This window comes from Sylvia atricapilla, chromosome Z (genome assembly GCF_009819655.1).
Source record: "Sylvia atricapilla isolate bSylAtr1 chromosome Z, bSylAtr1.pri, whole genome shotgun sequence".
Lineage (NCBI taxonomy): Eukaryota > Metazoa > Chordata > Aves > Passeriformes > Sylviidae > Sylvia > Sylvia atricapilla.
The window spans coordinates 69243770-69257912 of record NC_089174.1 but is presented as its reverse complement, the minus strand read 5'-3'; the positions used below and the strand labels follow the sequence as shown (position 1 = coordinate 69257912).

Below are 14143 nucleotides of genomic sequence, written 5' to 3'. Positions count from 1 at the left end.
ACAGTGGCCTTCTTAGCACAGGCTTCGATCATGAGGTCAAGAGTTGGCGGCAGATCGAATGGAAGGCCCAGGATGATCTTTTTGCAGATATCATTGGCATTCGCCTGGGCCATCTCTGTCATGATCTCCACTTACGTCAGCTGACTCTCAACCTGCTTTTTCACTTCCTCTCAGAGCCTCTCAATAAAATGTTTAAAAGACTCAGAGGGAAGCTGCTTGATGTTAACGTAACTGTATTTAGGATCTTTCATGGGCATTGCAATTAATTCTTTCTCAGCAGCTCCCTTGACTCGATCAAGAACAGGCCATGGTATTCCCATGAAACCCAATCTCCTTCCCCACTTATGTGGTCCATAGTAATGGAGCTATTGGTAGCATCAACAGTGTAGTTGGGGCTCTGAAAAAGCTCAAGAAGGAGTTCCCACAATAATCTCTTCCATGTCCTCTTCCACAGAAGGTATTCTGTGGGAGTTAGGAGGCATGAGAACAAATCCCTGAGATCATGGGGAACTAACACATTAGAGGAAAAAGTTGCCTTCAAGGGGCTCTTAAAATACTCACTTTTTCTCCCAAACTTTTTTTGTGCTTTGCAAAGCTATTTTTTGCTTTGGTAGGAGAAGGGGTCCCATGATGGGTGCTCTCTGCTACCATTGTAAGTAACTGGGCCAGCAATGAGAAGGGCCTCCTGTTCTGGGTTCAGGTCTCTGGGTCAGTCACATCCAGTTCCATTATCATGGGAACTGGAAGGAGGGGTGTGGGAACCAGAAGTCAGAAGAGGGTGGGAACTGTCTGAGAGAGAGGAGGAGACAGAGGCAGGGCAACAGCTGAAAGGGGTGGTGCTTAAAGATGATGTTGTGGGAACTGAGGGAGGAGCTGACACAAAGGAAGAGGAGGTACCCAAAGGATGTGAGGGGTCAGGGTACAGGAAGGGGTTGGGAGAAGCAGGGAGAAAAGGATTCTGGGAAGGAGAAGCACAAGGGAGGGGGGCCATGCCGTGTGGCCACTGCCATCTTCTGCCTCCTGAAGGCCATTTTGAGAAACTGGGGAAACCTGGAAAGTCCTTGAGGATTGCCAACTTGAACTGGGAGATTCACAACTGTGGAAGAGGGATTTAAGGAAGGATCCCTGACAGCAGGGCCCTTGCTGTCAGAGCAGGTGTGCCAAGGAAGCTGTGGGGAGCCAAGGAGTCAGTAGCTCTCCTGTGCTTCTGGACAGTTTGCCCCACGTAGACCCTCTGGTGTAGAGGAAAGGGGTTTGGGACGGAGGGGTGGGGATACTGGGGAAGGCTGTTTTGGCTGTTCCTCCACCTTTCTTTTTTCCAATACCACCGACCAAATCGTAACGAATAATGAAAAAACATTATCAACTGAAGTGTCTGCCTTGTTGCCTAGTTCGGTTAATTTATTCCCAACAGAGTTCCAAAAAGAAGCTGTAACTACCTCCTTGTGAGATACCTTCAGAAAATGGAGAAACAACCACCAAACAAATCTTTTTAACAATCACTTAGAAAACCTTTTCTCCTCACCCTCCAGCATTCCCACAACTTGGAAGTAAATCCGCCTCTGCTGTGCTGACAACTTTGCACCCATCTTCACACTCGATATTCTTTGTCAGCATAGCAAAAATCCAGCCTGCCATGAGGCAAAAGGAAAACTGAAACGAAAGGACCAGGGACTGATCCAAAGGAGCAGGGTACCTCCTGCAGCCAATTTGACTGTAAACCGTGACTCTCCCCAAACCTCTCAAGGAGCTGTGTGCCCTTCCCCACACCTTCTACACCAGGGGTAACTCAAACCAAACAATTTTGAGAGGTTGCCCCTTGATCCTGAGCCTACAGTGTCAGGCAACTGATTGAAGCACTTGTGAAACACATTGATCAAAAATACCGTAGCTCAAGCTGTTGCCAAAGGAATCACAGAGGGTGTGTCTGAAGCATTTGCTGTTGTGGCAGCAACAGCAACAAAGGACAGCCAGCGCTGCTTCTGCCGTGGCGAATTCAGACATTTTTTAAAGGACTGTACCAAAATGTTATCTATCAAAAATAATAGAAGGAACCATCATTGGCGGTCAGGAAATGACAGGCAGAGTGCGGGTCAGCCCTGCGCTATGACATCAAATGACAAGCTGCCCTATTTCACCTGTCCCAGCGATACCTCAGGTGGAGAGAAGGGAGTGAAGACCCCACATGGTCCACAGACTCCCTCTCCACATGTTCCACCAGAGATGAGGAAGATTTGGCACACACTGATGTATAGATGGGAACCTGCTGGCATTTGGTAACCGACCTATCTATTGACTTCATAGAGGAGAGAGTTTTAAAATACCTATGGGGAAACATGCTCCTTTATGGGACCATGGGACATTCTTATCTTCGGGGACCCTATCCACAAGCACAGTGAAATTTTTGTCATACCAGAGGTACAGACACTTGAGTCTGGGGAAGAAATCTTTATTTCTGTAATTTTTAATGATCCACCTTATTTTCTTTCTGCGGGAACACTGATCACTCAAGCCTTTTTAATCTCCACAGACTATCCAGAACAAGTTCCCATGGACTCCATAGTTCTATGGGTCCAGACAATGGGATCAGACAAACCTATTATAATGTGCAGCCTGTTCTCCAAAGGAGAAAAGGTAAACCAATTTGGAATGCTGGACACCAGGGTGGATGTCACTTATCATTGCCTGCTCTGAGTGACCAACAGATTGGGAACTTGAGCTGGTTGCTGGACTGATTTTGGGAATCGGTGGGGTGGCAACATCCTGGAGATCAAAAAGGACCATCGTTACTGGGGGACCAGAGGGAAAAATGGTGAAGCTAAAGCCATTTGTGGTGAGGGCCCTAATCACCCTATGGGGCCAAGATATAATGGCCCAATGGGGAGCTTCCCTCAACATCTGCTCTAGGGATTTCTAGTTGGGGCCGCTGAAGAGCATGCATTTGTCACCCTCTGGCTGAGCTGGAAACAACACCATCCAGTTTGGGTTGATCCCAGTGGCCCCTCTGTGAAGAGAAGGTGCACATGCTAGAATCTGTAGTAGCAAAACTGTTTTCCAAGGCCACATCGTTCCATCCAACAGCTCTTGGAAGACCCTGGGTTTTGTTATTAAGAAGCCAGGGAAGGATAAGTGGAGGCTCCTCCAGGACCTTTGAAAGGTCAGTGATTTGAATGATAAGTTTGGCTCTCTCCAGCCTGGCATGCCCTCTCCAACCATGCTGCCTTGGACTGGAAATTGGCAGAAGTGGACATAAAAGACTGTTTCTTTAACATACCACTCCACCCCCATGATGTGCCCCGATTCGCATTCTCAGTTCCTGCTCTGAAACACTAGGCAGCCCAGTGACAGTACCATTGGCTGGTCCTACCCCAGGGCATGAAGAACAGCCCCTCAATTTGCCAATGGTACGTTGCACAAATTTTGTCACCAATAAAGGAACAGTTCTCTTATGCAAGAGATAAGACACAATAATATTGTATTCAATATTATACATCGCATAATGTATAGTATTATCTGATTATTATACAGATGCATAATAATGTATCTGTATTATTATACAGGCTCCCAGGTGGAACATGTCCCCGTTCTTCTCTGCCATTTAAATGTGACAGGAAAGGCCATGATCTTACCTGCCAATTCCCAGTCTCCCTCCCACGTGGCTTCTCTCAGGGTCTTGGGCCAGTTCCGTATGGGCAGCTGAAAGAGCTGTGCAAAGCAGCAAAGGAGCATGGGCAGGGATCTCATTTCTTTAAAAAGCTCTTTTTGTAGAGCTCAGATACGTCATTTTGAGGGGTGCGCTGTTAATCCATTATTAATTGATGTATCTAGGATGAAGATACTTTTCAAAACTCCTACCTTTAGGATAAACTGCCCTTGCTCCACCATACAACATCAGATTCCTCCTATTTTATGATTCTATTTTCCAGTAAGATTTTGCACTTAAACTATAGTTTTTAATTTAAAACTTTCATTTTGGATACTGGTCTCAGAAAAAGATGTGCCATCTGCAGTTGTGACTCCCAATCTGGTCTCCACTCTATCTTGTGACTGAGCTGTGAGATGTGGATCCTGAGCTCCTGCCGTCCATTTCCTGTTTGTAGGTTAAGATTAAATAGTGAGGCACCAGTCACTTTATAAGGAAAATAAAATGTTAGGTATTTTGTACACTGAGGAGGAGGGGTGATAAACTAAGAAAAATGTTAAAGTCTCATGTCCTTGACTGTCCTTAAACACCATGTTAAAAATCACATTGATACATCTTTTGCCAAACTTCTGAAACATGGATACATCCTTAGTTTTTGTAACTACAGTAAAACTAGCTTTTACTTTAACTGAGCATCACCAAGTTATTGCACTGCATAAAACTTTTTTGCTTATATGTGGAATTTTCCAGAATACAAACCACTTTATTGTTAACTTTTTGTTCCTAAGAAAAAACTATCATGGTTTATTTTAGTGTGCATTTCAAAATTCAAGGTCTTAGAATGTGGATTTTTACGAGTATGTTTATAATAATGGAATTCCCTTTTTTCTTCTACCTATCACTGATATTTTTTCCCTCAGAATAAAGATTTTTTTGTAATGGCAGATCATGGATATACTTATGTAATACCTATACAATTAGAATATAAGCTTTATAATTTCTAAAATTTAAGAAATAATTAGTGCTAAAACCCAACAATCAAGCAAGCAAGCAAACAAACAAACAAACAAACAAACAAACAAACACTTTGTCAGTGCATCTTCCTGATACTCTTATCAGAAAATGCACTGATTTTCACATTACTGAGATTGAAGTGTTCATCCATCTTCTTTTTGGCCAAGTCCTCCATGCCATGGCATGACTTGGCACATGGAGGAATTTTCTACATAATGCAATTAGAAGCAGGAAATGCTTTTTCCAGTAATTTACCAGATACTGTCCATAACCCTTGGGTTTCCAGACTCAATTTCTTATTCCAGGCAATATCTGTCCTACTCCATAGCACTGGAAATTATCTCCAGATACCAAGGGATGAAAAATGCTTGCATTATCTTCTGCTAATGCTCCATCTGACGCTTTTGGGAGGAAATTGCAGACAACACAGGGAAGTCAGATTATGCATTTTAGGATTTTGTTCTCTTCAACCTTATTTTTCATTGCAGTAATGACCTAATTTCACACGTTTTGAGTGAAACTTATTTTATTTGAAAAGTCTGTTCTTGGTTTTCTCTTTTTAGCTATGACTCAAATGTTCTGGTGCTGTTCTCATTAACATCCCTTTTTAGTGATGTTTCAGGGACACAATCCAGTAACATTGCTTTAAATAAAGGAACACATGAAAGCTGATGAAAAGATGTACATCATAACAGTGAATTTTGTCAGACCCTTTGTGACAAGTTATATAAAATCTTTTTTCTTTGTGTCCTTTTCACTTGAAAGCATTTGGAATATTACTAAAAATAATACTAAACTGGTAAATTATTTCAAGGTTTCGTAACTACAGGGCTAGAGGCCAGAAAACGCCTTAGTTAGCAGTAGCTGGCGCAAGGTGGATTCCTGGGGGTCTCCATTGTTAGGTGCTGGTCAGAGGAAAAAGGGGACATACAAAGTTTAATTTAGTCACAGTTCACCTAGAAGAATGAGATGGGAAGTCTTGGCAGTACCATGGAACAGAAAAACCAACCTATCACTATCTTTGAAACATCTGCTCCATATGGAAGGAGGATAAAATGTCTTTTCAGTCTTTTCTTTCCTAGACTAAGCAAACTCAATATTTTTATCTGTCTCAGGAAACATGCTTCCAGACTCTGATTCTTCCCTTCTCATCTCTCCAGTCTGTGATTTTCTCAAAATAATGATGCTTAAAACAAGCACAGTATTATTGTAGAGCAGAGAGGACTGTTGCTGAGACCTACACAGAGCACTTCAGCTCATATAACAGCACAGTATCGCTCACTCGCCTTCAGCTGGTTGCTTGTTAGCATGAGCAGCTCCATTCTGTACTCTGTCCTGCTTTTCTGTGCACTTCCCTGAACAGAAAAGCACTGGGCCATAGCAAATTGTTTCTTTGATTTCAGACTACCTCTCTAGTTCGTTGGTCATAGATTTTTAATGTGTACTCTTTCTTCTCTCATTAGCAGCTAATGACTTTTTGGGCAAGAACCAAACACAGGGTAGAATTAGGGTAGAACCAGCTTGAAATATCCTTCTAGTTTAATGCAGTTTCATTTAATCATAGAAGTGTTCAGTAATTAATACAGCCTATATTATTACAGAGTTTTTGTTTCAATAAATTGATTATTATCACAACCAGCTGTATTTCTCATTGCTCTCATTTCTCCCTGATGTCTCCCCATTAGTTTGGCATGGTTCTGGCTCTGTCTTCCTGTGATTCTCACTTACAAGGAAAACACTGCATCATTCACTGCATGCAGCCTGTACTGCTACATAAAGCTCTCATTTCATAAACATTGTAGGTCCAATTGCTCCTTTGAACAATGGCACAGTTTAATATTGACACCAAGGGTTAACCAAATGAGAAGGAAATACAGTAAAATATGGATATTTTCTACATATATTTGTGTATTTTACTATCTAGATCACTTGAGCCCCATATGCCATCTTATGCCATTTTATCCCATATGCTGTCTTAGGATAAAAAATGTGTTACTGCAGCTCGCCTGGAGCTGTTTTCTCCACCAGAGATTATCACCCCCTCCAGCCTCTTGGCATTTCTTCATGTGGATCTGCTCCCTAGCCCTGTTTTAATGACCCAGTTTAGCAGAAATGCCTTTTACACTCAAATCAGGCTGACAGAATAAGAGAAAATAGCAATTACACATGCACTTGTCTTGACATATCTGGAAGGGCAGTGAAGTCTGGCAGTAAAGTCTGGCAGCCAGAAAGCCCCATCTTTCACATTAGCTACTGCAAGAATGGGTATGACCTGAAGTCTTTTTTTTTTTCTTTTCCTTTTTTTTTTTTTTTTTACTCATCACAGTCCTATTGATTTTGGCAGTGGTTCACAATAACCAAATAGTCCTGCTTCAGCTACAAATTACATTGGAGTTTTGCTCTTCTCTGTCCTGTGCTGGATGAGCTCCCAAATGCCTTTGAGAAAATTAAATTTACCACACACATCTGCCTAAAAAGATGTCTGATGTTGGAAGAAGAGCGGTATAACAATTAAGGTTGAAGACAAAAATAATTAAACCCCAATATTTTCTGTCCTTTTTTGAATGTGAAATCTGTTGGGAAAATTCAAGAGGAAAAAGGAAGTGTAGAATTGCTTACTTCTTCAGAAAGATGTCTAATTTCTGCTAACATTTCCACGATTGCCTATGTTTGCTCTTTCTGTCTACTTTGGCAGCAAACAACATGAAGAAGTATATCTTTTTACAAATACAAGGAATGCTTATGTACTTTTTACCTTAATCTACAAGTGTACATACAGGAGAACGAGTTAAATATTTTCAAGCAGTTTTTTTGTCTGTGTGTGTGTCATAAAAACACACTGTCAGCAGGAGCAAAATATAAAATGAATGGAAAGAACAAACAGGCTCTTAGGAAATACATGATACACTGCACATAAAGAATATAATCACTTTCCAGAGGTCTCTGTTATCAGTGTGTGAATAGAAGTCACGATTCCAAAAGTCCTTTCTCTGTTTGGATAGAGCATGAGGACACCTCCATTTCCTCCCACTCTGCTTCAGGCAGAAGTAATCACTACTGAGTTCTTGCATTCTAGCAGGAACTAGAACCTGTGAAGTGCTATTCACTTAGTTTTTTGAGCTCTTATCCATCTTGGTCTAATAAAATTATATTAACTGACGTGTGAAATGGCCAGTTTGGTATTAGTTATAATATTTTCTGTTTTGGTTTGCTTTGTTGTATCTCTTTGTTGACTATTGGCATCCCACTCTGCTCTGTACTGTCTTTCTCCATCTACTCATCTGTTTCTGGAGCTTTTGTCCTTACTCAGTAATCTCATCCCTGTGATGTGATGACAAATGACAACTGTGTATTTCCACCAAGTTCTTACATTCTTATTTTTTTAATTTTAAACCACATTAGTGCTTTAATAAACTGGAAATTACAGAACTCCTGAAGCACGTTCTTATTTAATTTATTTTTAAAATTTAATTAAATATTTTAAATTTTTTTGTATCTGCTCATTGGAATAAAATCTGTCAATAGTATAAAAAATGTTTTTCCCATGCATTCTCTGTAGTATAATAATTCAATCATTAACTAACATGCAAGAGAAAAGACATACAGAGATCTCAGTACTAGTTTCCACTAAGGAGTTCATGCCTCTCATCTCTGGCATCTTGCTTCTCTTGTTTCAGATCTCTCGCTCTACTGTACCAACACAACCACAAGTCATATCAATGAGCTGATTTAAAAAATAACGCACATTTTGCCTCAGAATATTCCTAAAGATCAATCAGTTCCTGGGATGATATTATTGTGTAAACTGACACATCCTGCAGAGCTGAATATCCAGACAAACCATAGATGTCTGGCTTCTTTATGTTATAGGACTTCTGTTCCTCTTTTATGGGAATACATGTGAAAATAGACTTTGGAATACTTCCTGCCTTGAGATTACACATAACAGCAATGCAGCTCCTTGGTTTTCAGTGGTCTGAGATATCTGATCCCAATCCTTTTTGAGGGACACTGATACTATTTCTTACTTTTCTTTTACAAGCAATATGGGTACTTATTGTAGGGTTACTAGATCTCAAGCAGAAGTGATCTTTGCTCTCCAAAGCTTTTTAAATCCTCTGGACAGAAATGCCATGATATTGGTAAGGCACAGCTGATGTTTGTATTTCGCCACTCGCTCTCTATCTCAAATTGTTGTTTGATGTATCTCATTACAGTCGTTTAATGAATGCAGATGCACACAAGGAGCAAGATGGCCACCATCCTGTGCAGTCCAATGACCATCCAGTGCTGACCTGTCTAAGACCTGGAAATGAAAACAAAAGTGAAAACCACAGGAAGAACTTGGATCCAAGACGATTTAGTTTAGTTAGATCCTCTTACTTTAGTTTAGTTAGCAAAAAAGTCTGTTCTGTATCCAGGCATTATCTATATTCAGGTATTGTCTCTAAATACAGAAGTTTGTTGACTAAACAAAGTGAGTATTTTATAACATAGTCCAGTCAGAAGAGGAAAGTGAATTTAGCAGAGAGGCAATATGATTCAAGGTAATGTATAAGGTTACACTGTTTTAAAAGATTGCAACAGTTGCATTAATAATTTTATTTTCGTGACAAGTCCTTGCAAAATAGGAAAGGCAGGGATGCTTTTTAAAAAGTAAATAATTGCAATAACGTCTTTATTCCTAGAAATAAAAGTTATCTGGAAGGTTGTGATATCAACTTCTGATCGTTATGTTCTTTCATAGGCTTCAGTGGAACCACAGGTGCTCTGTAAAACACTAATGACTAGTGCAACTAGTCTTTGCTGTGTTTAAAGCTGCATTTTACCCATGTTGCATGTTGTCTGTAGTGGAACAGAGGCAGCAGAAAAGAATTGTTGCTCCTCCTTAAACATTCAAGACAAGTAGATTAACGTTTATTATTTATGGAAAAGAAAAGAGTGGATGCCAGTCTTTTTCATCCTAGCATGTCATTTGTAAAATCAAATTGCATCTACCTGCCTGCCTTTAATATCTGCTGTGAGGTGGAAGCTGTTCAGAGAGCAACAGTACCAAAGTGTTATTACTGTGCATGTGTGTGTGTGTGTGTGTATCTGTATGTATGTATATCTGTGGGTTTTGTGCACTTTTGTGATCTTGTGGTTCTTATATCTCCACAGAATTTGGTGTCACTTAAAAATAATAGAAAAAAATCCCATTTTCTTCTATTTTTTTTACCATCAGATTGGCTCATCTTGGGTTTTCATGCTCCAGTATTTTCAGCTGAAAACCACGTTGATTTTTTACGTAACAGAAGTATATGAAGGTAAGGTCACAGAAGACAAAAAGAGACACAAGATACATCATGATGCATTTAGAAGTCCTTTAAGTGCATTCTAAAAGAGTATAGATTCCTTAAAATAAAAAGATAAGATATTTCTTGAAAACAGGGAAAGAGTTGGAAGTCTGAGTGTCAGGGTATACTTGCAGTACAGGCAATGTTAAAGCATTTCATCTTTTCAGCCTGTAGGTGGGACTGTGTTTTCAGTGAACCCGTCTGTGAAAAAAATTCTGAATTGGCATCAGGCAGCATAGGCTGCTGCTAACACTAGCTGGAGTGAGTCAAGTGATTCTTGACTTGTGTTTGAGTTATTTCTGGGGAGAAAATAGCCTATGTCCAAAATTACTTTAGTCCTAACGGGCTATTCTGTAATCTCTGTTTTAACTGCAGTCTGTGGGCATTCTGCCTGCTACAAATCCACAACTGCAGGATTTGTTCCTATTAAAAAGCATTTACGTTGCTGAAAAAAGTAATGTCTGTGGAGAAATGTTGAATTTATAACTATGGAAAATACTGTAAGTGAATTGATGATGGTGTATTAAGTGACTTTTTGATTTGGGATTAACAAGTAAATTCTCATGCACAACTTCTTGGCTCAGAAAAATAAGTCAATCACAGGCTGGGATTCTTTTGTATAAAAACACTTAGGCCAAAAGGTAACAGAAATGTTTATAGCACTCTAGGCCCACAGAGACACTGACTCCCATAACACTGAATGCAGTTACTCAGGTGAGGAAGAACCACATACTGTGGGCCAAATGTTTTTATGAAAGCACTGAAATTGGACTCTGACACTACTACTGCTGCACTACTGGCTAGATGCCTTTTGTTTCTTGTTTTGCCTCATGCTGGTCCTGCTTGTCCCACTCATTCATCCCAAGCAGTACTTTATCTCACAAGGAGCAGCCTGAGTAAAGGGGCAGCATCCCTGTGATTTACAGGCTTACTATCTCTTCTGTTGTGTTTACACAGCTTACACTCAAATAAGACAACTAGGAGAGTATGGAGCTCACATGTAAAATGAAAAAGATACTCTGCTGAGGGAAGAAGGAAATCAAGAGAGATCCAACCAGATTTTGGTGCTGTAAACACATCTGCAGGGTCACCATAAAGCAATGACTACAAGGGTCAGCATTTCAAAATGTGTCTTAAGAAAATGTTTTTGCAAGCTTTGTGGTAAAGATGGCTGGCGTGTTGTATATTGTAACATCCTGCTTAATCTCCTCTATGTTTTACGAAGTCATTTACAACAAAAAATGCCTGACATAACTTACAGCACAGGAACACACAAAACCAGCTTCACCAGGGTGGATGTTTATGTAATCTTCAAGAACACTCTGGAATTTGATTCAGTAGTCAAATAAAACTACGAGAGGCACATTTCTCAGAGACACTACCCATCTTTGAATTTTTGAGCTTCTTTATTTTACTGAGCCTTGTTAGATAAATGTTGATGATTATTTCTCTACATAGTGTTATCTGCTGTTTTCATTCCACTTCTTGGTGTTGTAATTGCACAAGCGCTTTGAGCTTTCTTTATTTGAAGCATCTTAAAGGTGAGCAGATGGTCACCACAGGAGTGCAGGTTTCCCATTCATAGCCTGTACAGTGAAGGCAACAACAAAAGTTAAGTTTACACATACTGCCCTGGCAATGACCTCTGTGCTGAACTAAACAAACCCCTTCTGTAAAGCCAGGAGCAGTTCTCTTACCCTTCAAACGCAAACCTGGCACTCTCTAGCAAACATAAAACATCAAACCATGCAGCCCTGCTCTGGCGTTCAGGATGCATACTGCTAGCGCTTCTCAAGCTCAGAAAATACCGAATCCACATACTGCTACAGGGCACACAAAGCTCCATAGAGCGCCATCCTTTAGGATACTGCAGTCAAAAAGCATCAGGTGTTCCAAAGCCTCTTTCACAAAACATCCTGCATATTTCACATCACCTTAATCCAGAAAAGGCTAACAAAATCTGAAACACAGCAGTTTTAGGCCAGCAAGTATAACTGAACAGGGATTTTCTTAGGACAAGGCAGTGTTGTCCCAGTAATTCCAAAAGTTCTTTTTTTCCCCAGTAAAATAATCTCAGACCTCTCCTTCACTGGGGTTAACCTCTGTTGCTTGGGGGCATTAAACTGTCTCTCAACACAGTGGGAAATGACAAAACCTGGCATCCAGACCTTCCTGGCACGAGGGGGACAGAAAGATCCCAAAGAGACAGATAGGGTCACTGGCAACTTCCCCGTCGACTTACACTGTGAACGGGCACCTTTCCGGGTGAGGAGATGGAAGCAAGGCAGCCCTGCTTGTGCCCTGCCGCAGCGCCCTTCGGGCTGCCGCCTGCATCCCCTGGTGCTGATGCTGCAACCCCTCCTTCCCCAAATCCCACAGCCCTGCCGAACGCCGAACCCCTGAGCCCTCGGGGTGCCTCAAAAGCCTTCCTTATGCAGTAAAGGACCGCTTAAGCGGGCTGGAGCAACCCCCAAAAAACATTTAAGAAAAAAAAAAAAAGTGCAATGGGATCTTTTACTCCCCGGGTCCGATTGCGGGGACTCGCTTGGTAAGGGAGGGCAGCAACCCAGCAGTGTGTGAAACACACAGGGTAGGGGAAACACACACGTCAATGTTAGATGTACGCGATAAGGACACCCGCCGCCCTCCCGCCCGCCCGCGGAGGTGTGCGGGGCGGGGGGGCCGCAGGGAGGGGGCGGGAGGGAAGGAGCGTCCGGGCCGGCTCCTCCCTGCGCACAAACCCGGCCGCGCCTCGCCGGGCGTGCGGAGACCCCGCCGCCGCTCCCGCGCTACTTAAGCGGGCAGGGCGCAGCCCGGCAGCCCCGCGGGGGGATCCGGCGTAGCGGGGGGGGGAAGTGATCATAGTAATAGTCATCCATCTATAAGAGAACGAGAAAAGCAGAGCCGACATGCTCCATCCGTGACCCGCAGGCGGGGTGGGGAGGGGCAGGTTGTGAATCCGCCAAACACCTGAGAAATAAAGCACGAGCGAACAATTTCGAGGCGGGCGGGGAAGGGGGGGCAGAAAAGTTTGCCGGATCTCGGGCGTCTCCGGGGGGGTGGGCGCGATGCCGCCCTGGCTGCTCGGCAGCCTCTGCTGCGTGCTGGCGGCGCGGGCGGCGCTGGGCGGCGGCCCCGCGGGCGCGGAGGAGGAGGAGGATAAGCTGATCCGGGTGCTGGTGCTGCTGCCGCAGGACGACGCCTACCTCTTCTCGCTGGGGCGGGTGCGGCCGGCTATCGAGTACGCGGTGCGGAGCCTGCAGGAGAGCGGCGCGGGTCTGCCGGCCGGCTACGCCTTCCAGCTCACCTACGAGGACTCGGCGTGCGGCAACCGCGCCCTGTTCAGCCTGGTGGACATGGTGGCCCTGCAGCGCCGCCGCCCCGACCTGCTGCTGGGGCCGGTGTGCGAGTACGCGGCGGCGCCAGTGGCGCGGCTGGCCGCGCACTGGGACGTGCCGATGCTGTCGGCGGGCGCGCTGGCCGCCGGCTTCGGCGCCAAGGGCGGCGAGTACTCGCACCTCACCCGCGTCGCGCCCGCCTACGCCAAGATGGGAGAGATGCTGCTGGCCCTCTTCCGCCACCACCAGTGGAACCGGGCCACGCTTCTCTACAGCGATAGCAACCCCGAGCGCAGCTGCTACTTCGCCATGGAAGGCGTCCATGTGGTCTTCCAGGAGGAGGCCTTCCACATGGCCGTGCACAGCTTCGACGAGACCAGCCGGCACCTCGACATCGACGACGTCGTCCGCGCCCTCCAGACGGGCGAGAGGGGTGAGTGGCTGCGGAGTGCACGGCCGGGCTCCTCCGTGGCGTTGGGTGTCGGCTGGCGCGGTGGGAATCCCGCGGAGGGAAGGACCTGCGGGAGGGGAAGAGTTATGGCTCGTCCCCGCCCGTGGGGAAACCCACTGCGGTGCTGCGACGGCATCCCCGGGCCAGGCGTCCCCCGACGGATGAGAACAGCAGCCCGGAGTGAAAGCTCTGCCCACAGAGTTTTGCCTCCCGACGGCGTAGAGAGCGGTTTGCCCTCGGGGACCGCCCTAGGAGATGTTTGTGGCATGGTAAGAAATCAGCTTTCTGCTGGCGGTCTGGTTTACCCAAAATTATCCACGTCTGCAGGGTACCAAGTCTGTTGCTTACTCTGAGATTTTTG

The 14143-nt window shown here is 44.0% G+C and overlaps 1 protein-coding gene across 1 annotated transcript in view; it reads right to left on the bottom strand.

Moving 5' to 3' along the window:
- The window catches only part of TARS1 (threonyl-tRNA synthetase 1), a 33743-nt gene extending 20031 nt beyond the window's left edge, over nt 1-13712 (bottom strand). Inside the window, exon 1 of the mRNA XM_066339613.1 lies at nt 13200-13712. Within this exon, the coding sequence (XP_066195710.1) occupies nt 13200-13655 (456 nt within the window). The 5' untranslated portion in view covers nt 13656-13712. The remainder of the gene's footprint in view (nt 1-13199) is intronic.
- Nucleotides 13713-14143: the final 431 nt, after the last annotated feature.